The 25,174-nt window shown below is 44.7% G+C and overlaps 1 protein-coding gene across 1 annotated transcript in view; it reads right to left on the bottom strand.

Moving 5' to 3' along the window:
* The window catches only part of TYRO3 (TYRO3 protein tyrosine kinase), a 386,178-nt gene that overhangs the window by 107,119 nt on the left and 253,885 nt on the right, over positions 1 to 25,174 (bottom strand). The window contains exons 8-12 of the mRNA XM_085627071.1: positions 11,824 to 11,966; positions 3,828 to 3,972; positions 3,114 to 3,243; positions 1,825 to 1,925; positions 644 to 739 (exon numbers count right to left, since the gene is read on the bottom strand). Coding sequence (XP_085483197.1) covers positions 644 to 739; positions 1,825 to 1,925; positions 3,114 to 3,243; positions 3,828 to 3,972; positions 11,824 to 11,966 — 615 coding nt within the window. The remainder of the gene's footprint in view (positions 1 to 643; positions 740 to 1,824; positions 1,926 to 3,113; positions 3,244 to 3,827; positions 3,973 to 11,823; positions 11,967 to 25,174) is intronic.

The raw sequence follows: 25,174 nt of genomic DNA, 5'->3' as shown, positions 1-25,174 counted from the left end.
CACTCTCTCGTCAGTGCGAATTTAACTTGCTGTGCAAATATAACCCTTCTATCCAGGTTTCGGTTTAATTCCTTTAGTTAAAACAATTACACTTGAAAATGCCGCCTTATAAACCATGGTTCCACATATACGGAATGTAATATACTATTTATTACCATAGTTAAGTGAGGGGAGGGGACATCACTCATGACTACGCCGCTTGTGAGTCATGGACCCCACTCAAATAATGGTAATAAACAGCATATTACACTCTACATATATACTACTTCTATTTAGAACACTCCTCATGCGACTCTGGGTGATGTAATGGCAGGAACTATACTAAAGGCAACGTCCTTAATAATATCAGGCATTGAAAGGGCATTGTCCCGGGCTTCCTGTTAATGACATTACCATTGTCTAGGGCTTCATGGTTGCAGTTTCCGAAAAACACCTCAATCAATCAATCAAGGTTTGTATAGTGTGACTACTCACCTGCGAGGGTCTCAAGGTCCCCCACATTTCCATATTCTATACCCCAGGGACTAGTCATAGAAGGTAGGACCCCAGGCCGCGTGAAACCAGTGCTCGTGTGTGTGGGGGTAGAGAGCCCTGCTCATGAAGAGCAGATCACAGTCTTCCCATGTTGCTCCTCAGGCCTCACCTTTGCCAAGTGTCCGTCCCAGTGTAAACTGCTGCGGCTGGATCAGGATATCCTGCAGTCTGCTCTTCAAGTCATTGCTGATGCCCACATTGTCCACTGAAAACAGAAACCAAAGATAATAAGTCTCTGAAACAGACACACTTGCTGTACTGTGACAAAGAAGTGCCCGCTTCTTCCACTCCTGAAACTAATGCTTCCCACGTCTTGTAAGATACCAGATTTTAAATGAGCAGAGAAACAAAAGGACAAAGTTTTACTTCAAGTGTAAGACTGTATTTAATTCCTCATTAGCTGTTTACATGTCACAAACCCAGCTTAACTCAACAGTAGAGGTTGTCACTGCAAGACTGGGTTGTACAATATTGGTGTATTAGGACCTGGTCCATTGAAGGACACCACATGGGCTAAATGTAGATAGAATTAATCCAGAATGCAAATTTTTTTTGCACGGTCAGCGGTGATTCTGAAAATCTGGTATGGATCCTGTTCTCATTGGTTCAGATGTTAGGAGTGCACTCTTTAATAGATCTGGTCAAATGGAAAGGCAATACAAGCCTGCTGCCGTGGGTTACATCAGCAGGGATCGCCGGATTTATCATAAAAAACAGCAAATGTGGACTTATTACTAGGGTAAAGGAGGGCGACTGGTGCAAAATGCCACTATATCTGCGGCAACCAAATCAATGCAAAGTTCCTGCTTTCAAAAGACGTCTTCAGTTCCAAAGAGTGTATCCACAGGCAAGAGCCTGTGAAAATTTCAAAATCCGCCCACCGTAGAAATTGTGGCAGGAGCCAATTCTCACGCCTTTACACAAATGTACTCTACTGGGTAGATGTCATTGGATTTTCCTGTTTTTGTTGACTTTTTGATTAATTTCAGCACTCTCCACCCACGAGTGAAATACCAGAAAGCCCCACAAACCATAAATTAGCAAAATTTAAGGAAAAAGATTAATGCAATTTGTGGCATTTTTTCATTTCCTGTTTCACAAAAAACTCTGGCCTAAAAGTAACATAAGACAGAGCAGGTATGTTATATTTGTGAGATCATTTCAAGAGCCGCCTTATACTGCTAGGTGTAACAGAACTGTTACCTTATGGCGTACCCATTTGAAAGGCCCAGAACAGGCAGGGTTGTAAACAAGACTTACACAGAACACTCACACCCTATCTTCACCTACATGTTGCCTCCATCAAGTCTGGACCTCTTCGATTGAAAGACCTGGCAGCCGTAAAGTGGACCACTGGTCCTCCATGACCCAAAACCGACCCGAAGATAGTTCTAAAACAGAAGAGAATCGATTAGAAAACTTTGAAATAGCGTAACCATATGTTTTATCCCTACTACAGTAATTAAGAAATGATATATGCATTTTTTGTACTTGGGACAGATCAGATTGACTGCACCTGAAATGGACACATACCATTTGTACACAGATATGGTAAGTCACAGGGGGCAGCAGCAGAAGGAATGGTTCTCCTAAATCCATGATTCACTCTAGGTGGCAGGTGGCCAAGCAGCTACGCCACCAACTGTGGGCCTATTATATCTGAGCTACAATGCTGTTCCCCCCCCTCCTATTCGATTCAAAATGTTATCACAGGAGTGGGTACAGGTAGGGTAAAAGCCATGTTCTAAGGAACAGAGAAGCAACAGAACCCGTACATGGCCTTGATGAATGCCTGTAATGGGTAAGGGCTTGGTGGGTTTCCATGGACACTGAATCCTCATTCTCTGTTGAGAAGGTAAGCAAGCCAACCAACTAGGATGGCGGGTTGGTTTTAGCCAAAGTGGACTCCAACCCACAGGAGAGAAGACAAGGGTCAACAAACCAGTGCAAACACACGCCAGGGACCAGTTTCTGTGCGCCAGTTAACGTTTCGTTCAAGACGTCTTGGCCTAATGTGAGCCCGAGCAACAACTGGAACACAAAGGATTTTTAAACATTTGTAAGACAGCAACATTTTGAGCCTATGGCAACTATTCAAACAAGGACATGACCTTACTTTGAACTCGGCCTCATACCTCATTTCAAAAGGAACTGAATCCTCCCTCATTAAAGTAAGCACTGCCTCTGTCCATTTGCAGTGCTAATGACTGTCCTCTGAATTGTGCCAAGAGGTTTTGTTTTTAGGACGGTGCCCACTGTATAGCTGCTGCACCTCAATTTCTTATATCACTCATATGTAGTGGTCTCCCTGCCTTGACCTCTTCTGCTTCCACGCACTAGACCTCTCATCCTAGTCCTGCCTCTCTGACTTAACATAATGCACCAAAGGCTAGTGTCTGGTGGGATTTCCCTCAGAATTGGCTTCCAGGCACTAGCTGGTGGCTTACAGCACCCTTGTAAAACATTATGTACCACTGATGGAGACCAGCCTCAGACTGACAAATGTAGCCACCATGGGTGGCATGGGTAGTAGTCGCTATACTGAACATTGCCAGGGTAATCTGAGCTATCACTCTTACCCGAAACGAGTCTCTTTTCTTCTCCTTCGAAGGAATATTAGCGTCATAGCAACAACAGTAACAAGGGCAGTAAGGATGCCCAAGACCAGTGGTACCCAGGACATTCCGCTGTTCAGCTGTCCCTGTCTTCCTAGAACAAAAATAAGACGTAAATTAAGGAGGCGAATGGAATACATGGTAAGGGATCAGAATATCAAGGAATGACACGCAACACTCAAGCTATCTTAAAACTAAGCAACCCCCTTTTCTTTGTAACATTACCCAAAGTTCAGAATCCACTTTAGGTATGTTAAATAACTTATTTATTAACAAACTTGCTACAAACAAAACACAACTTTACTAAGGTGGGATAGTGTGAATAAAGAGTCTGAAAGAAATCCTTATTACAGGATGCATAGGTCTTGGTGACTCCTGTCACCCTAGCGAAGCTTCTTCCCAAGCTTTTACAAAATCTCCAACCAGAAACAGACTATTTAATCTAAATGGTTTACTGAGAGAGATGGAGATTCTGCTTGGCTTCTAAAATATTTCTTATTCACTTTGGCGACTGTAAATTATACACATAATGCAACAAAGCATTGCCACAAGGCAAGTAGCCTTTCTTGTGTCTCTGATAGACACCAGCGGTACCATGGTACCACTGAGATAGATCGAAAGGGCTGCGATGAAGGGTTAGTAGTTGGTCCCATTTCCACCTCGATGGACATGACTTACCTGCTTCATGTCTTGGAGTCATGAACAGAGGTTCACTCCATGGGCCGCAGCCAGCTGAATTCAGAATGCACACTCGCGCAATGAAATCCTTTTGGGAGTCCCAAGCAGTCAAGTTGGCTATTGTCCCATGTACTAACATTTCTCCCTGGTAAAAGAGAAGAAATATTATAAAAGACAAATGTTATGCCAAAGCAACTCCAATACCTACACAGGCTCATGTCAGTCCCAGCACCCGACACTGGTGAACCATCAATTCCTGAAATACTTATCTCTGATATTTAGCACTCCATATATTTCCTGATTGGTAATTATTTTTTTTATAACTTTATTTTCTGTTTTAGAGTATCAAAATAAAGTGACAATTCGTCATTAGGAGTGCTATTCTGATATCGCTGTTCGAGCTGACATTGAGCTATTCCAAGGCAACAGACTGAGGCCAAGCATTAATCCACACATCAACCAATAGATCTTTTAACATCTCCTATATATTAATGAGCATGAGTATTTAACAGGTCATCACAAAGATGATAATGCACAAGCCGTTTATGAGGTAATATATGAGGTAGTTCCGGAGCGGTGCCCATATATATTTCTTGGGCGGGATGTTTGCGACAGTAGTTCACTGTACACATCCGAATGTTCGCTGTAGGTAGACCAATGCTTTAGCCAGTTGGCATAAGTTGATACAGTCTTAAGTCACCATGGCATAGTTATCTCTATGCTTGCCCAGCAAGAGAGAGAGATGGCATTCAATTTGCGAGTAAATTTAGGGATATCCTTTACATACCCTAGAATGGCGCACAGTGGGGAGATCTGTGGTTCCGTACTGGTAATATTACAAGCCCAGATTTCTTTCCAATATTCTCAAATCGGGGGACAGAGCCACACCATGTGGAGAATATCTGCATTGGGTGCATAGCTTCTCCAACAATTTGCATCATTTCATAGGCCATATTTAAGCCTAACAAGAGGGGTGTAATATGCTCTATGTATGAACTTAAACTGGAACAGATGCAGTTTACAGTTGAGGGAGATTTCTTTAATTTGTGTACACTGTGCATCTGTTATTGTACCCACTGTGTATCTGATACTGTGTGTTGCAAATCGTATTTCCTCTTATCCCTCATGTGTAGTTTGTCGTGTTTTATCGTGATCATCTCACAATTGTACATTTTGGGGACCAAGTGGGCCTTGCTTGGGTTTGAGATAAGGGTCAGTGGTGTCCACTCAGGTGGTACCTCTGGCATTGTGGGAAACAGTTCTCGCAGAGTCCCTTAGTCGATGATACCAGAGTGCATTTATGATTATGTTATGGTTGTCACCCAGATATTCAGTATGTGAATGGAATTTCCCTGCAGGGAAGAGGTCGCCTTAGGTTTTTAATTGCCTGTACTTCAGGTTCTGCCATCAGTAGGGCCCCTGGATGATGTGTAAGTAGTAAACATGGCGAGTAAAGAGTTGTAATGTTCGTTCGTTGAGCCAATATAAACCATGCTGAATTGGTGCACTTCATGGCGTGCATCACCCCGACAGAGAGGCGAGACCGAATCAGCAGGGTGGAGTGTAATGGATTCAGGGATGTAAGGCCTGCTTTTAGGGTGGGGAGGTAAGGAGGCTTTCTGTCTGGGTGATACCAATAGTGTGCATATTGGGCTTGAACTACCATGTTGTACATTTCAAAGTATAAGGCAGCAAAGCCACCCACAGCATAGGTCATTTGTAGCTTATGCCGAGCTATGCAGGGCTGTCAGCCCGGCGAGCTGCACTATTAGGGAGTCAAAATGTGCAAAAAGGGCTTTAGTTAGGGGGGATAGGGATGTTCAGAAATAGGTAGAGGAGTTTGGGAAGGACAACCAGCTTCATCAGAGCTACCCGTCCTTCAGCCGTCAGGACAGCTTGATACATCTCTCCACTTTCTCGTCAATGTCTGATATCGTTTCCCCAACTTTTCTTGTAGGACTCGATCTATATTCCAGTGATACTGTACCCATAAGTATTGGATTGGGTCTGATTGCGATTTCAGGGGATACTATGTCTTTGGTACCTTGGTGATTCTGGTTAAAGGCATTAAGACAGATTTGGTCCAGACCATTTCTCAAAGGTAATTTTTTCTTCTATAACGGTTCCAAGATTGAATCAAGGGCTTTTGATTATCAAGTGAATACTGTCAGTATGTAAAGAAAGGATTATTTTGCAGGTCCGAAATTGTATATCTCTGTGGTTATGATATTCTCCAAGTATGCACACCGTTAGCTTCAGTGCAGGGGCGAAATAAATGTGGGACGGGGGGGGGGGGGGGGGGGGGGAGACAGTCGGCAGCCTTGCTAGTCCCCCTCTGGATTGGTATAGCAGTCAAGAGAAAGTGGTTATCCTTTACTCTGGCAATAGGATCTGTATACAAGAATGATATCTATTTCAGCAGTGCCCTGCCCAGTCCCATTCGCTCAAACATCATGAGCAAGAACGGCCATTCGATGGAATCAAAGGCCTTGGATGCATCCAAAACCATTGACAACACCTCAAGTCGAGGGCCTATTTGGTGAGTGATAGCGAACAGGGTTGGAAGATTATCCACTATTGATCGCCCCGGAATAAAGCCCAATTAGCCCGGCTGGACCAGAGTGGGAAGAAAGGGAAGCAATATGTTTGCTTTAATTTTAGCCAGAAGCTTTTTAATCAGTAATGATTACTGATAGGAGCCTATAGAGTGACAATATTGAGGTGCCTTAGGTTTGAGTAGTGTGATTATTGTAGCTTCTCGTAGCAATGGCAGGAGGTTCCCTCGCTCACAGATTTCGTTGTAGACTTTCAGCAAGTGGGCCCCAGTTGCTCAGCGCACTCTTTATAGAACTCTGCCGGGAGACCATTCACGCTAGGCACTGCTCCATTTTTCAAAGATTTTTTCGCTGCTCTTATTTCTTGTAAGGTAATGGGAGTGCAGAGGCTTTGGCACTGTACAGGTTTCAACCATACAGGGTGGTTTAATCCAGATAGGCATTCACCTCTACCTTGGTGACTTGGCACTGTGCCAAGTAAAAGTTATCGTAAAAGTCAGCAAAGTCTTCTAGGATATCGGATTGGCTATGTCTCATGGTACCTTTTTGATTTTCAAGCTGGATTGTGTCCCAGGCTGCGCAGGGGGGTCAGAGCAGCCTAGCCAAGAAGCACCCGGGCCGCTCCCCCTCCCTGTGTCTTATAGCGGCAAAGTATTTCTGGGGAATTGTACTTCTTGTTCTGACGCCTCACGGAATTCAAGGCATTTGAGGTTGAGTTCTCCTCGCAGGGTCTGACTAGCATCTTTCTAGTCTAGCATTCTGACATTCAATTTTAGTGGAGTCCCTTCTTATTGGTTTAATGATATGATGACTTTTGGAGAAGCGTTTCCCACAGATAACAACCTTGAATGCCTCCCAAAGTGTAGCGTAGGTTAAAACTGATCTTTTTTTCTCAGTAAAGCATGCACCGATAGCCTGGTGAATTTCAGTTCGAAATGCTGAGACTGGGAGCACTTCAGGTCAGAGCCTCCATTGCAAATAGGGCGGTGCACATTCCAGAAGGCGGAGTCTTCGAAATACTCCTGAGTTACTGGACAGGGTTCTAAAGAGATATTTCACTGTGTCCTCCTAACCCATTACATCTCTGGTGCAGAGCGAGTAGTCTACTCAGGATATGGAGGTGTGCACTGCAGAATATTGTGGGGGTCACTGGGAGGAGGGTGCGGTATATATATATATATATATATATATATATATATATATATATATATATATATATATACATTGATGAGGTCTAATATTTGCAATGTGGCTTTCAGTTCTAGTCTGGTCTGTTTGTGGCGTTGAGGGTCTGTACATGTACAGTCTAGGACGGTCTGTATGTGTACAGTCTATGCCTTGGGATAGGGCAATGTTGAAGTTGACTGCCCAGAGTATAGCACGTGGGTTGATGGTCTGAAGAGTGAATGTGACCTCCGAGAAGAAGGTAGGATCATCATGATTAGGGCTATTTATGTTCAGACGTAAAACATGAGTGCCACCAAGGAGGCCTTGTATCAGCTCGAATCTCCCTTGTGCATCCGTCCCGTGGTGATTTGGACAGAAAGGTACACACAATTTTATCAATACAGCCACTCCCATGGAGTATGTTCAGTATGATGGAAAAATATCTATGGGCACTCTAGCATCCAGTAAATCAGCTAGGCTTGTTTGGTGGGAGGCGTGTCTCATTTATGAGGGCAATATCCAAAAAAGGATGACGGAGAGAATGCGCTATGAAGGAGATGATAAAGAGGGAGTAAACGAGAGAGAAACAGAGAATACAATGTGGAATGAGAAATAGCAAGAAAAAGAAGACAGAGGAAAAGGGAGGGAGAGACTCCGAAAAAGAGGGTTGTACAAGCCGAGAAAGAAAGGTGATTGAGGCCAAAGAAGTGGAGGGAGGCAAGAGGAGTGAAAGGGATAGAGACTGATACAAAGGGCGAGCGAGGGATAAAACTAAAGATTGAAAACTCATTTGAAACAAGCATTTGCAAAGCCAATAGGTATGGCTTACTTTTGAGTCCTGATTGAACATTGAAAAAAGTCTACACTAGTAGATAAAAATATAAAACTACTGTTTTCTGTATACAATATATCTATGAGATAAAGAGTGTATTATGTGACGATTCCGTGTACTTTTGAGATGTAAAATAGTCCCAGAATCATGGCAATGCAAGCCCTCTATAGGAGGCAGAATAATACACCAGCCAGTAGTATAAGGTGAGAAAGCTTTACTCCTCTGGGTGGAGCCAACAACACTCCGTGGCCTCATTAAGACCTTCATTACACGTTGGCCACTATTGGATAGAATTATCGCATCTGATCAAAACGACACTGGGGTGCTTGGTATTCATCAATGTGATAATTATCATCTATCACTAGTTTTGGGGGAATAACATGGATTGTAGTGCTTACTGCACCAAAATCTGCATGTTCCAGTAAATACTGGAGATTGTCCTTACCCCAGATAATATTGGCAACTTTGCTCTGCCGATATTCATCAGAAAGATATGATTCCAATTTGTGAGGCAACAGGAGTGTCAACATATAGCAGAATTCATTGCCCATCTAGTAATGAGCGTCTAGGTGTTGCAGAACGTTGCGCTCCCAAGCCAGACGGCCTGACCTTCAACAAGCAATTCCAGGTTGCAAATTGAGGTAGTGCCTCAAAAGCAAACAGGCCCAAAGAGGGTGTATGCAGACGAGGGAAACAAAGAGGCACAGCAGAAAACAGGAAAAAGAGGAGGCACCATAAAGAGAAGCCACACAAAAAGAAATGAATACAGCACCGTGTTTATCCAACATTACCTCACTAGCCACATGCTGCTATAATGTGGTTTGGGCGTATTTTCTTTCGGGGTTGAGTTTCATTCAACAAGCTTGGCTGTGGTCAATTTCGCAACCGGGCCTGCTGGTGAAGCTTACACAGAGGATGGGGCAACTCTGCAGCAGTGAGGAGCTGCTTAAGAGAAAAGTGTTATTGGGACAGTGAGGTACTGGACAGATGAGAGGAGGTGGAGAGAAGATGTGATCGAGACATTCAAGTGTTTAAAGGGGGGCAGGTTTCCCAGTCTCAAAAAAAAAAAAAAAAAAAAAAGAAATCACTCTGCCCACTGCAGTTTCTAATTCACTTTAGTAGCCAGTCGCCATCGTTAGAGTGGATGGATATATTGTTTCTGGCCCACTCTTCTGTACTATTACACTCTCTTAAGAACAAACAGTGCTGCACAAGTGTGAGGCCGATGACGGTGTGCAGCTGTGTGCCCAGAGAGTCCCTGCCGAAGGGCTGCTTTCATGAACACAGATCAATGATAGTCGTATAGACCACTCCTAGAAAACTACAGGGGTTGATAACTTTTATTGCATTAACCTACATGTGTACCCTAAAGTAGTACGGTTCATAAGCTTTCAGAGGAAGGCACCAGGACACTGTAAGGCCTCGATTACGAATGCCTGGTTGAGTCCGATTGGAGCAGTCAAGAGGCGTTACAGCCGCATTGGAATTTCCAGGTGAGCTGGATTGCAGTGAATCTGTTGGGTTTCTCAAAACAGATTTCATTCCAGCCAGTTCTGGTTGAAAATCCGAAGTAAAATAAGCAATTACTCGGAGGAAATCGTACACAGAATAAGGATTCCTGGATAATTCCATATTTTCCAATGAAACCTCTTTAGTCTAAGCTATGAGGTGTCTGTCTGGTGTTTCAAGACCAGGGATTGCTGGGTCCGAAAACACTGGACCCACTTTTAGTGAGTGCAGGTTTGCCTTTGGCAAAACCAGGGGCTGTGGCTACTGGGGTAATCCTGCCCAACCCAAGATGGCCTACCAATGATTCCACCCAGCGCTGAAGGCCCTGCACTGCCCCAAGATGGTCTACTGACCCCACCCCATTCACCCTCTGCTCCGATGTACCACCTGCACATTGCAGCGGAAAGGACATGGGGCCATATGTAGGTAGAACGTGTTTTGCGATTCTCTAATTGCAATTTTTAGGGAATCGCAATTAGAGAATTGCAAAACGGAATGTAGGTAGGATTAGCAAATAATTTTGCGAATCCTACATATTCCTTAATTGCGAATTGCAAATTGCAATTCGCAATTAAGGAATACCTCCCCATTCATTCCTATGGGCCTAGAGGCCCATAGGAATGAATGGGAAGACATTCTAAATTTGCGATTCTCAATTAGAGAATCGCAAATTGAGAATGCAATTTCAAGTGTGCCAGGGTGTCAAAAGGACACCCTGTTGCACCCCTGAAATGAGCATGGGTGCACATGTGGCACACATACATGCCCTAAGGACATGTGTGTGCACCACATGCCACTTTGAAAAATGCAAAAATATGCATTTTTGAAAGAAATCGCAAATTACCACCAACCTGTAGTTGGTGGTAATTTGCGATTCCATAAGGCTAAATTGCACTTTTTTGGTGCTTCTTACATTGCATTTAAGGAATCGCAAAATTTGTGATTCCTTAAATGCAATTGCAAAATAAGGAATCGCAAATTTAGCGATTCCTTATTTTGCACGCAGATTTGCCTTCCTACATACCACTTAGCAACATTGCGATCGCAAACCCCGAAATTCGGCGAATTTCGGCGTTTGCGATCGCAATTTTGCTTTCTACATATGGCCCATGGTCATTTCGGGTCTGCATGGTTATTCCTCATTGCAGGGAAAAACTCTTAATAGCTGGATTTAAGTGCAGGGATTCCGCCCCCAGTAAACGTTCACCTAAATCCGGCCCACTCGTAAAGAGTTCCACAGGCATACAATTATATGTTAGTCCGCTAAAATGTATCAAAAGCTCCAATTTTTTTTTTTTTTAGACTTTTAGACATACACAGCACGAAGTCTCTGCTCACAGATAAAACAGGCAGAGAGGCGTGGACCCCTCGGTCCTATCTCTTTCTATCTGGCGTCTCATCTCTGTCCTTTGCCTATCATTGCTTGCATCAGAATTTCCTTAGGAAACGCGCCGAAAACCTGCTTTCCATCTAGACCAGATCTCAGAATGAGGAAAGTGATGCACGAATATGTTTGCGATTTCCTTATCTGCACTTTGGCAAGCAAGTAATCGGGGTAAACGGGGATAAAAAAAAAAAAAAAAAAAAAAACATCTGCAACAATACAGTTCCCTCCTTTTGTTAAAAGTGTGCCACACTTTTTATTTCCTCAAAGGTTTACATTCTTGCAATTCCAACTCATTATGCAAATTGCTCATTAACAGTTATCCAGCAGCGCCCGACGCCCAGGAGGCCTGGTCCGCAATAGTAAACTTTATAAACTTTATAAATAAACTTCATGCGCGGCCTTCTGTAGCTGGCACGGGGCCTAAGCGCAGACAGTCCGGCCCCTTCTTTCACAGTCACACTGAAAATAAATACTGTTTCGCAGATGCATAAGAGCGATTGGAAACACTGCCGCTTGTCAGATGTTTCCTAGCAGCTGCCGGATTACCTGGGTCACGTTGTCCTGCGCCCACTGTAACCTGTACCCCAAAAGAACGTCATCTTCCAGGTCGGGGTTCTCCTCCTCCCATTCCAAAATCAGCACGGAGTCTGCATGGATCACGCGGACGTTCCTGGGAGCGATGCTGGGCACTGCAGGCAAAGACACGTCCAGTAATGTCAACAGCAACATAAAGGAATAGTACATTTTCATATAGGGGGGAGTTCTCCAAAATATAATGTGTTGTTTGCCCAGACGTTTTCACACCTGCCAAGTTCCCTATTAAAAAACGGTTTCATATACAACACCCCCCAAACCATTAAGCTCTTTTCTAAATATTCGTCCCCCAGCTGGGCATTCTCACCCTGTTCCACAACCTCTTCCCTTAACACGCCACGTACTCTTCTCAGACCCCTCTTCCACGCGTTTCCTTCCATCCCACTCCACAATACACATCACTGCAATGCAGCGTGGCATCACAACACTGAGCTCTAAAAAATCAATCTGGACATTTAAATGCCACAAAATATCGACTTGTAAAATTTGGATCACATTTTACGACTCAAAAATATCACGTTTTAAATATCGACCTGAACATATAGAGATTCAAAAATATCGAGTTCTAAATATCGACCTGCACATACACCGACCCCGAAATATTGAGTTCTAAATATCGACCTGCACATATACACACTCCAAAATATTGAGTTCTAAATATCGACCTGCACATACACACACTCCAAAATATCGAGTTCTAAATATCGACCTGCACATATACACACTCCAAAATATCGAGTTCCAAATATCGACCTGCACATATACACACTCCAAAATATCGAGTTCTAAATATCGACCTGCACATACACACACTCCAAAATATCGAGTTCTAAATATCCACCTGCACATATACAGATTCAAAAATATCCACCTCTAAATATTGATCTGCACATTATACAGCCTCCAAAATATCGAATCCTAAATATCGACCTGCACATATTCCTACTCCAATATGGATCTGAACATATACAGATTTGAAAACATCGATATTGAGTTCTAAATAAAGACCTGCACATAGATCAACCTCAAAATATTAAGTTCTATTTATCAACACAGCACCTATAAACTTTAAAATATCGACTTGCACTGTAGCGTCAATGTAAGTGGACGTTTAGTTAGACCAGAAAATCTATACTGCCCTATGTGTGTTTACATCAACCTTATAGTTCACGTCCAGTATGGTATTTCTGTACTTCATCTTCGGACATAAAATCTTTCCTGTCTTTATTAGTTAACAATACACCTCCACCAACTTCCTTATCTTTGCTCACTGACCTACATGCCCACTTAGGGATAAAATATCCTGGTCATTTTACTTGAAAATCCTCTAGACCAAGCATCACTTAGTCATACTCCGCTGTATCTTTCAGGCTACCCCATTCACGCAGGCATTACATACCTTTATACGGTCTGTAAGCAGTCACTGTATAGGGTCCTAAAGGCCCAGAAAGATATTACTAACTCCCACCTCCAATATCTCTGGCCCTCGAGAGCTAATTGCATCATACATTTGATCACTGGTTGAACTTCTCCACCAATTCATTCCCTGCCTAATTCAAATTGAAATAGTTTCAATGGGTCTCAGTGGAATTGCACTCCGTTATATTCTGACGAGTGCAGTTGGCACGCTCTGTCTATATATTATCTTGACCAAATCTTAATGCACTCTGTGTATTGACATATTATGCTATGTAAAGGTTTGGCTTCTCAGTGGAAAAAAATATTTATGGCAATTGAGTTTCTCCATCTCACTCTACGACTGGGCCAATACCCTCAGTGGACATTTTATCCCATAGTACTTTAAAATGTTACAGTAACAGACTCAAGCTAAAAAATACCTTTTGACTTTTCTGACTTCTCACAAGATATTACCCCTCCCATACCATTCCAAAAGAACTCAATGTAAGTCCACCAAAATCTCTCCCAAACCCTACCTGGTTTTGCTAATGCCAGCGTGGCACAAATGCACAATCTTGGCTCTAAAAAGTACATGTGGTACCATCCTGTACTCCTTATATGGCAACTCTGAGGCCATCACCCAGAAGCCCCTCTTTGCATCTCCCAGCATATTCTTGTTTGGGCATCCCTTCAAAGTGTACCTCCAAACCATCATCAAGACATCATCCTCATGCCTTTCACCCTTTCTTCTTTTGCTGTAGTCACATCCTGCACCACCCTCTGACCCCCGCACAATATTTTCCACCACCTCCCAGTATTCTTCTGTGCTTTCCTACCTCTGGAATGGAAAACCAGCTGGACAACTTGCAATCCTATTCTGTGTCTTTGGGACACATTCTACTTTTTAGGTCTCGCCTGAGACAGCGCTTTAGCGCTGCTCTGGCGAGACTTATAGTAAGCGACTTTTGGAAGTGGAAACGAGTGCATTTCAGGCCGCCAACTACAGTGCATGTGCTCCGGGCGCGCGCACCATTTGGCAGCCTGAAAGCATTCGTTTTCTTTCAGTTTCGCGGCCGCACGGCCGCTTTGATGTTTGATCGCGATTGCGATCACTTTCAGTTTCGCGGCCGCTTGTTTGTTATTTACAGCGCGGTCCTCTTTCACTTTAGGGACCGCCTTTGCAGCTTTCTATAGCGTGAACTAGACTCGAAGGTTTTAGAGCACTTTATGTGAGCACAAACTACACTGCACATCACATTCGCACCAGTTACGTTACGCACAAGGTCGGATCCATTCGTTTTTATTTGTTAGGCAGAGGCGGATTGCCCGCTTTCTGTCTATCACTCCCCGTACCATCCAACCACATTGCACTATGCCCCCCCATCATCGCTGATTTCCCCCAAACCCCTCCATGTCCTTCTCCCAAGGGGCATGCTGTGGATTGTAAGTTGATACCACCGCAGGACGCGCGAGTGGCCTCTTCTCACACCCTTACTCAAATGTGTGAGCACTGGCTGCAATACTTCACCGCAGGGAGTTGGGAAATAAGGAAATATGCTGTGAGTATAAGGCTTTGTGAATCGGGCTCAGAGAAATTAGAGAAAGTTCTTCTGTTTACAAGCAAAGTATGCAGAAGCAATTGTTAGTTTAGGCTGACAGCTGAGACCTGCTCTGCCTTTTCAATCTCTGCTGTGATTACAAAGTGCCGGAGGACACCCTGCCAAGGTCAACAGAGGAAATGGGTTGTGCTCTTCCACCGAGCAGTGCATTCCTTGCCCATGAGGTAATCCACCTAATAGTGTAGTAAGTGCAGAGATTTTGGAGGTCTCCGTGTTTGCGTCTCTGTGGGAAACAATGCATTATTTCTGTTCAGTTCTGCGCCTCTATCATTATAATACAGTAGGCAGCTCTCTAACATGCGGCCGCTCCGTGGCAAGCACAGTGTGTGCAAAGGGCAGAATAGGACTGGGCATGCAGGTATGATTTTACTGGTCCTTAATAGCAGGCCAAATGTCTCACTGCAGAGGAACGCGGGCCTAGGTTTAGAACGCTGCGTCGGCCGACACTGCAGAAGTGGTACTTTTCATCATCCTACAGACACCCGTCATCCTACAACCCTCTAATAAGCATTTTCAATGCAATAGGTGAGAGCTTAAGGTATTAGTATTGTAAATGACAATGCCTTTTATTTATGTTTTAAAACCCACAACATAAATAAAAGGTATTGTCATTTACAATGCCAATAGCTCAAACTCGAGTAAATGCGAGACCTATTGCATTGCAAATGCTTGTTGTGAATACTCTTACACTGTCTAAGACATCCTTACAACATCTCTCCTGTGATCAACGCCACACACGGCTCATCACCACAAACTCTTGATCAGCACAACCTGCCTGAAGTGTTTGTATTCACCCAATATACGGTCTCAAGCTCAAAACCAGATCTCATTTCTTCAGCGCGTGATTATAATATCGAAGCAAAATATAATTTACACCAATCGCAGTGTTTTGGGACACTGCTGCACAACGGCCTTTTCACTGGCAACAATAGTGCTCACATTGTACATTTGCGCTCCAAAAGCTCCTGAGGTCTTTGCTTCAGGTAATGTACAACTTCCGGCAGAACTCTGCTCGCTTCTGCTAAAACAAATTCTAAACAGAAACCGGAACGAAGCAAACATAGAACCCACCACCAGGGGGCGCTCATGCGCGCGCATCCTCTCCTCTATGGCTGCGCTTTGCTGACGTCCACAACAGAAGGGATAATATTGGAATGTCGAAAACAGGGCAAAGGTCATATATCTTGAAACTAATCCCTTTGAAAGTGAGCTGTGTGCACTCTCTCCGAGTCCGACTGGTTTCAGGGCTACTTCAGAATACACTTTTCCTCCAAGGAATAAATAAATAGCAGGCTGGAAGATTGAAAAACTTTTCCAAAATACATGAATCAAAACAACGAGCAGCCGAGCCAGGAGCGTAGATAGATGTCGCGAGGCTGAGCGCGCGCAGCTTTAGTTAACGGAAAGTGTTCCACATCCCGGGGGACGGTGAGTCATGAAACGCAAGCCGGACGCATCGTGAGCTGAAATTGAACACTCTTGGCGCACTTGTGTGACCTCATTTCAACAAGGGGTGAGTAAAAAACAGCGAAACGTGTACCAGCCTCGTCTCAACTGATAAAGTGGACTCAGTCACACGTCTCTAGCACTGCACGCACATGCAACTGCGATCGCGAAATACTATAATAATCCATTTGCTGAATGGATGTTGGAAAAAAAGTCTTCAGCCAACTTGGATTATCTGCTCTCTGAAAGCAAGGGAACCTACGCACCCCAGCGCGCGCACAACCTCTAGCCGTGGAAGGACTCCAACAAAGAACTCCAAGCGAGATGGCAACACTTGCCATGGTCTTGCTCTGCGACTGGCAACCCCAAGGGAGACGGAAACCCACAGCCTTGGCCTTACTCTGGAACGGTCAACGTCATGAGAGACTGCAATACTTGCCATTGGCTTACTGTGCAACTGGCAACGCAAAGAGACAGCAACACTTAACATTGCCTTACTCTCGCACTGGAAACTCCAAGAGAGACGGCGACGCTTGCTATTGTCTTACTCTCAAACCAGCAACTTCAAAATACTCTGAAACACTTGCTATGGTCTTATTCTGAGACTGGCAACTCCAAGAGAGACGGAAACCCTAACCATTGTCTTACTCTCTGACCGGAAACTCCAAGACAGACAGAAAACATAGCCTTTGTCTTTCTCTGGAACTGGAAACTCCAAGAAAGACAGAAAGCATAACCCTTGTTGTACTCTCAAACCAGCAACTCCAAGAGAGACTGCAGCACTTGCTATTGTCTCGAACCAGGAACGTCAAGAGAGACAGTGACACTTAACATGGTCTTATTCTCGCACTGGGAACTCCAAGAGAGACGGCAAGCTTAGCCATTGTCTTACTCTGAAACCAGCAACTTCAAGAGACGATGAAACACTTGTTATGGTCTTACTCTGGAACTGGGAACTCCAAGAGAGATCGGAACATTTGCCATTGACTTACTTTCAAGCTGGCACCTCTAAGAGAGACGGCAACCCTATGACATTGTCTTACTCTCCACCTATCTTCTTCAAGAGAGACTGTAACACTTGCTAATATCTTACTGTCAAACGGACAACTCCAAGAGAGACGGCAACCCTAGCCATTGCCTTACTCTCGAACTGGCAACTCCAAGATTGATGGCAACGCTATCCATTGCCTTACTCTCGAACTGGCAACTCCCAGAGAGACGGCAACCCTAGCCATTGCCTTACTCTCGAACTGGCTACTCCAAGAGTCGAAGCAAGGCCGACTTCACATAAGAAAAGGTGATTATATGAGTCAAGGAAGAAAGTGAGGGGGCAGAAAGGCTCACAACATTAACATGCGGGAAGAACTGGGGCCTACTGTCTAGAGCTGCTGACCTTGGAACAGTGGGCTCCAGGGCCGAATCCTGACCCTGGCTCAGCATCCTGGTATCTGTGCAACCAAGTCAGCTGTCACTGTGCTTAAGCAGTAACATGAGCCTACGCAGACAAACAACGTGCCACCAGAGGGTACTCAAGAGCACCCTACCATCCCTGCACTTGCCATTATCAGCTAGGGTTGGGAGAATATAGGAATGTCGAAAACAGAGAAAAGGTCATATCTTGAAACTGATCACTTTATAAGTGAGTTTTGTGCTCCCTCTCTGACTGGTCTCAGGGCTACTTCAGAATACAATTTTCCACAAAGAATATAAAGTTGGATACAAGATTGAGAAGCTTTTCCAAAATACATGAATCAAAACAATGAGAAGCCGAGCCAGGTATGTAGATGGATGTCGCGAGGCTGAGTGCGCACAGCTTTAGTAAAAGGAAAGTGTTCCACATCCCGGGGGACGGTGACTCATGAAACGCAAGCCGCACGCATCGTGAGCTGAAATTAAACACACTTGGCACACTTGTGTGACCTCATTTCAACAAGGGATGAGTAAAAAACAGGGAAGCTATTACCATCCATGTTTCAACTGATAAAGCTGACTCAGTTGCACGCCTCTAGCACTGAACACATCTGTAACCGCGAAGGCGAAATATCAGAATTATCCAGTGGCGGCTGGTGACTTTCGAAAGTGGTGAAGTGTAAAAGTTCGGGATGAGTGCCCTGTGGCGAGCGAGCATAGTGAGCGAGCCCGACTTTCATAGAGGGAGTTCGGGGGTGGGGAGGGGGAGGGGGGGGAGGGGAGGGACTTCTCCCCTCCCCACCAAGAACATTTTGAAAAAAGAGTGGGTAAATGGTGCATTTTCAAGTAAATTTGAGAAAGCAAGAAGGTTAATAAAGCAAATGTGAAATTGTAGTTCTGACATCAATAAAAAGATTTCAAATGATAATGACGTAGGTAGCCGACAAGAACTACCCGGTGGGCTGACAATGAACTGCTCACCCCGCGACACATTATTCACTATACAGTAACCTGGGAGGGACCGTAGATTTGAAGATAGAAACACCAGCAGCAGGACTTTCAACTGTTGGGTGCTCTCACAAAAACCCAGAGTCCTGGCAGAAGACTCTGGAGCCAGATCATGTAAACCGCACTGGTAACGGGCATATCATTTCAGGTTAGACTGTTACTGCTGGAGCCGGATCAGTAGATAGCGCCAGGACGTCCTTGGGCATAAGTGCGCTTTATAAGCCTCTAAATAAATAAGGGTAGTTCCCAGGCCCACATTAACAGTTTTTGAGCTGATATAAGCTGGCTGGTTTGGGGTCCGTCATATTGCAGCCGAACTGAGTACTTCACAGATCTTGAAAAGACCATTTACTTGTTAACAAGGCTTTGTTGTTTTTTCACCCCTTCTTAGAGCCCCTGCATTACCACTCTGCCCATTGCTGGAAAAATTAGCCCCCTCAAAAGTTGTATTAGCCCCCCGAAATTTGGCTCTAGTTGCGCCTCTGGTCCTTTGTCCTCGCACTTGCCCTCCCCACCGGGTCACAGGGTTAGAATGGGGCTTGAAGGGAGATCATACTGAGTTTGCTTTACACATGCACAAAGAAATAGGCTCGTGTGCAAGCACTCCAGACACAGAGATACTCACAAACACATACAAAACGTTCACACGCGAATACACGCAGAAATACACAGACATATACACACACAAATAAACACATGAGAACAAAGTCCATCAAGCATACCTATACGTACACAAGAGAAGTAGAAAATCACACAATTACGCAGGCAGTTACACGGGAATATGCACATAAACGAGTAATCTACAAACGTGTGTACACAGTGTGCACACAGAGGCACGGGTATGCTACTCCTGAGAGACATACACAAATAAACTTTCACACATTCAAGCAAATATGTGGCAAATGCGAAAATACACAGGTAAACCGAGATGCACATACTATCACACACACATATTCTCACAGTATCTTCTTTTTCAGCTGGGCAGTAAATCATTGCAGTAACCAGTCGTAAGCAGGCAGCGAGCACACGTTGGAACCAAGCCAGGGACTTTGTCTTTCTCGCGCACTATAGCATGACACGTAGAGAAGAAGGTGGGATGGGGGTTGCTGCATCAATAACCACCTGTTATGTTAACGCCAGCGTGTAAAACAGAATGGAACAAATGAAGAGTAGTGAAAACAGACAAGCCTACCGGTGCAAATATGGTTCTACCTCCACGGAAGCTGCTGCTGACTGGTCAAAGTCGGACGGAAGAAACTCTCGGTTCACGCCAACATAAACCTAACCAATCCTGCAGTTGCTGTCAGCATGAGAGAAGGGGCAGGACTGGATGCAGCAGGCTAACCCAGTGCTCAGTTTGAGACCGGGGGCCTGTGCAATCCCTCAGCTGTTTAACACAGCTGCTGGATTAGGTGCGGCAGAAGTGCGCATGTCGGATTGGCCATTGAAAGACTGCCAGCCAATCCTATATACGCACTCCACACTTTACGGTGTTATTCCTATTGCGCTATTCAAACAATAATCAACCCGCTCCCACCCTTACACTCGCACATCATGGCATTGATGAGGGCATTATATTTACATTGATTTACTGCTGTGCTCGCAGCAGGCGGGGTGACGCTCCTCCGCCCAAAAGGATGAACCGCCGCTGGAATAATCCATTTACTGAATAGACGTTTGGAAAAAAAAGTCTTCAACCAACTTGGATTATCTTACAGTTGAAAGCAAATGGACAAATGAACATACGCAACACAGCATGCATACGACCCTTAGCAGTGGTGTGACTCTTGCACCAGGAGCTCCAAAAGAGAGGGCAAAACTTGCCATGTGCTTACTCTGGAACTGGCAACTCCAAGAGTGATGGCAACCCTAGTAATTGTCTTACTCTCTAACCGGAAACTCCAAGAAAGAGAGAAACCTTAGCCATTGTCTTACTCTTAAACCAGCAATTTCAAGAGAGACTGCAACACATGCCATGGTCTCACTCTCGAACCGGGAACTCCAGGAAAGATTGAAACCCTAGCCATTGTCTTACTCTTGAACTGTAAACTCCAAAGGAGGTGGCAACCCTATCCAGTGCCTTACTCTCAGAGTGGCAACTCCAAGAAAGACGGAACACATGCCTTTGTCTTACTCAGCAACTGGCAACTCCATAAGAGACGGCAACATTTGCTTTTATACTACTCGTGAACAGCAAAACAAAGATAGAAGGCAACCCTAGCCATTGCCTTGCCCTCGAACTGTCAACTCAAAGAGAGATGGGAACTGCATCCATTGTCTACTTTGAAACTGGAAACTGTAAGAGACAGTGATGCTAACCATTGCCGTGTTCTCCAATTGGCAACTACATTAGAAACAACATTCCTAGTCACTGCATTACTCCAACTTGTAACTCCAAGAGCAGCAGCAACCCTCATCATTGTTTTATTTTTTGACCAGCAATTCCAAGAAAGACAGCACCCTAATCAGTGTCATACTAACTGTCAACTGCAAGAGAGCATGTGATCCTGGCAAAAGTCTTAGTCTGAAGCCGGCACATGCAAGCAAGAGCTCTACCCATTCAACTGTTTTGCCTTCTACTTGTCAACTGCATGAGAGTCAGTAAGCCAGGCCACTGACCTAAAGAACTGCAACCACATGAGAGACAGTAAGCCAGGCCATTGACCTAAGGAACTGCCACTGCATGAGAGTCAGTAAGCTAGGCCATTGGCCTAATGAATTGCAACCGCAAGAGACAGTTGGCAGGCCATTAACCTACCGTACTGCAACTGCATGAAAGACAGTAAGCTAGGCCATTGGCCTACTGACCTGCAACCGTATGAGAGGCAGTAAGCCAGGCCATTGGCCGACTGAACTGCAACCACATGAAAGACAGGGATCCTGGCCAGTGTCTTACTCCCAGACTGTCAACCACAAGAAAGATCAGAATCCTGGTAATTTCTTACTCTCTGACAGGTAGCTCCTAGCGACAGAGTTACTTCAGCCACTGTTGTGGCTTCTCAACAGCAACTCCAAAAGACATTGATCCTAGCCGCTGTCTTACCTTCTAGTCACAAATGCAAGAGACAAATCAACGCTAGTCACTGTTGTACTAGTCCAGCACCTCCAGGCGTGGATCCGACCTTAACCATTGTCTTATCCACGAGACTGGCAACTCCAAGAGACAGCAACCCTAGCCACTGTCTTGTTCAGGATTCTGCCTACCTCAGGAGATAGTGATCGATTGTGGAGTTTGACGTTCCAGCATTACATGAGAGGTACAACCATGCTTCCATTATCCTCCATCTCTTTATCTTGGGATACACTATTTATAACTAGTAAGCTATAAATTCCTTCACAGTCGACTATCATTATATATTGAAATTGTCTTTTTTCTATTCTGTATTAAATATGCTGACCTAAAGATTTCTTCTTAATCTGGCCTACATTCAAACTAAGGTAAATACTTCTTTGATATTTACTGTTTTTTTCAAGATTTTTCTCATAAATTATTGTTGAAACACCCACATCTTAATTTCAATAAAGTTCTTTAAATGATCCCCACCACAGATTTAAACATCACATAGGGCTACTGTGCTGTTTCTCAGAGTAAACAAGCATTGGCATAGCCAATAGGTCTCGCCTTTGGGACCTTATAAGTGTTTAGCCATGCAACAGTTGCATAACTAAATACTTATAAGGTCCCAAAAGCGAGACCTATTGGCTATGCCAAGCGGCCGTGGGGCCGCGAAAGTGATCACGATCAAACATCAAAGCGGCCGTGCGGCAGCGAATGTAATCACGGTCAAGTGCGGCACGCGTGCCCGCGCACATGCACTGTAGCTCTAGGCTGGCAGCACTTTTTGGAGCCCTCTCAATAAGTCTCGCCAGACCAGGGCATGCGCTGGGTCAGGCGAGACCTAAAAAGCGGCTAACGTGACAGATAACATCAAGAGTGATCTCAGAGTGGATAAGAGCTGGCCTCCAGGTTCGAAAGCGTTTACACTTTTTCGCCCAACCCTACAGGTACACAGGATCCTCAGCAATTCTCTATACCAATAGTTCAACGTATAGGAGGGCGAATGATGGGTAATCTTTGGTTCTTATAAAAATGGCTTAGTATTTACATTATACAGATAATGCATTAGGCCTTTAACTGGATTCTGTGAGGAGCCAGAAACTATTGTGCAAGCTCAGGAGTTATATGCTCTCAAAGGCGCTGGTCACCTTTCGAACTGCAATGTTCTGCCCACATCTTCAAACCAGTTATTGCCAACAGGCTAATATTATGTCAAACTGCACAAATATGTGGCAAGGTAAATAACATTTCCCAAAAGCAAAGACCAGATGGGTTTATGCAAGGAAATGGTCGCAATTTGGTCTTAGGCCTTTGAAAATGCTGTAGCCAGAAATCAGTAGAGGCAGCATCTGGTTCGTCTCAACTTCACTTACGTTACTGGCGTATGACCCTTTGGATAGACTACCTGCTGGCAGAACAAAAGGGACTGTGAAAATGTTGTGATAATTTCAGTTCATATTTAGTTCAGTGACTTTTTAAGAGAGACACACAAAATATCAAATCTCACAGCTGCATGTAACTGCCTGGGGCCCTGCAAGTGACCTGCTTCTCAAAAGTTATGGGGATGTGTATCAATCCCAGCATGAACATCTTTAATCATAGGCCCATTTATTCGGGGGGGGGGGAGGGGGGGGGGTCTTCTAATGCAAAAAGTGCAGAGGAACAGCTCATCCTGCTGTATGTCTCAAAAGGCAGCCAAGAGAAGGGTAATTTGCTCTAGGCACTGGCAGCACCGCCCAGCCAATGCATGCTTTGTGCTGAACTAGTTTGCACTTTAGGCCTACATTTTCCATGTGTGCCTGGCAGGCACATGCTCTGTGCCTGCTTCATTTTGCATACTCCTGCTCTATGCCTATATTGCTCCTAAACCTATGTAGGCTGAATGTTCCATTCTGTGGCCACCCGCGACGTGCCCATGCTACTTCTTTTAGCTTATGCCAACGCATGACTGTGCATCTTCCCTGTCTGTTTTGCATGGCCCAATTCTCCCTGTGCCCACCCAATTTCTCTTCTAGGCTTGCTGCAAGAACAGTCTGTGCCCACCCTGATCAGGCTTCACTGTCAGTTTCAATCTGTGCCCACCCTGCTCTACACTGTGCACATCACGTTCAGACTCCAAGGTTGCTGGTTCCAGTCTGTATCCAACCCACCCTGTCCCCTGCTGTGCTTTCATCGCCCTTCACAGTGGCTGCCCTCGCCCCACTCCATACTTACCTAGCCTGCCCACTACGCTCCTGCATTATTTGCCCAGACATTGCCCTATTCTTACTCTTTGGCTGCCCTACTCTTCTTCTGTGCACCCACCCCTGTGCCTGCTTTATTCTCCACGTTGTTTACATGGGTGTGGCTGCCATGTGCCTTGGACCTGCCCACACTGCTGCTTCTCTATTCCTGCTACTGGTTCTACTGCATGCCCACTACATTTTTATGTGCTTGTCTCGCTCATGCTTCTTTCATGACTAGCTAGTTCTCTGTGCCAACACCACACTTGCTCTGCAATCGCAGCAAATTCAGGACTGTACCCACACTACTGCTGCTCAGTGTACATACTTCCTCACCTCAGTCTTGGGTTGTAAACTACCATGCCCAGCTCTGCACTGCTTCTCTTTGCATGCTCATCTTCTGTACTATTCATGCACCACCCCATTGTGGTTATAAAAAGGCTACCTGTCCCAATCTGCCCTCCCCTCTAGTCTTGTGACCACCCACTCCATATCTATGGATGCCCAACTCCTGCATTTTAACACCTTCTTACTAGTCTATTTGTTATTTATTGTTTTCTATATCATGGGCTTTCAGGCTTGTTGGAGCACTTGAAAAACAACCAGCGACCCATCCTTTAGGGCTGAGGGCATGCCTGCGCTGCTTCATGCCCATTCCCACCTCTCTCCACTCCTGCTCAAGTCTATCACACACACACTTTATACTCACCGCTCTCTAGTACTTGACCTGTTGCCGCTTTCAGTCTGCGCTAACCTTCCACATGCTGAGCCTACCCCACTCCTGTTCCGTGCAACACATACCTGCTCTGTGGCCACCCAGCTACTGCTTTGCAGCTGTGTTAATAAACATCTGTTATTTCAGTGCCAAGATGCCTGATGGGGTGAACGTGCACTTTACAAATAAACATTGTTATCTTTATGTTGAGTTTATCACTCTCTTTGCCTTTTCTCTTCACCTGGGTTGATGGTTAATTTTTTTAGATTGAGCCTAGGCAGCAAGCATTCGCTATATCTAGACATGCTGTATTCACTCTGTGGGCTTACAGCCCGCCCACAGCTTTTGATTGGCTTATGCTAGTGTGCTTTAAAGAACGTTGCTCCCAAGTGGTTAATGTTTCATGTTTGTCCCACCTTTTTCACAA

Source organism: Triturus cristatus, chromosome 9 (assembly GCF_964204655.1).
Source record: "Triturus cristatus chromosome 9, aTriCri1.1, whole genome shotgun sequence".
Lineage (NCBI taxonomy): Eukaryota > Metazoa > Chordata > Amphibia > Caudata > Salamandridae > Triturus > Triturus cristatus.
This window is presented reverse-complemented; position numbering and strand designations above follow the sequence as displayed.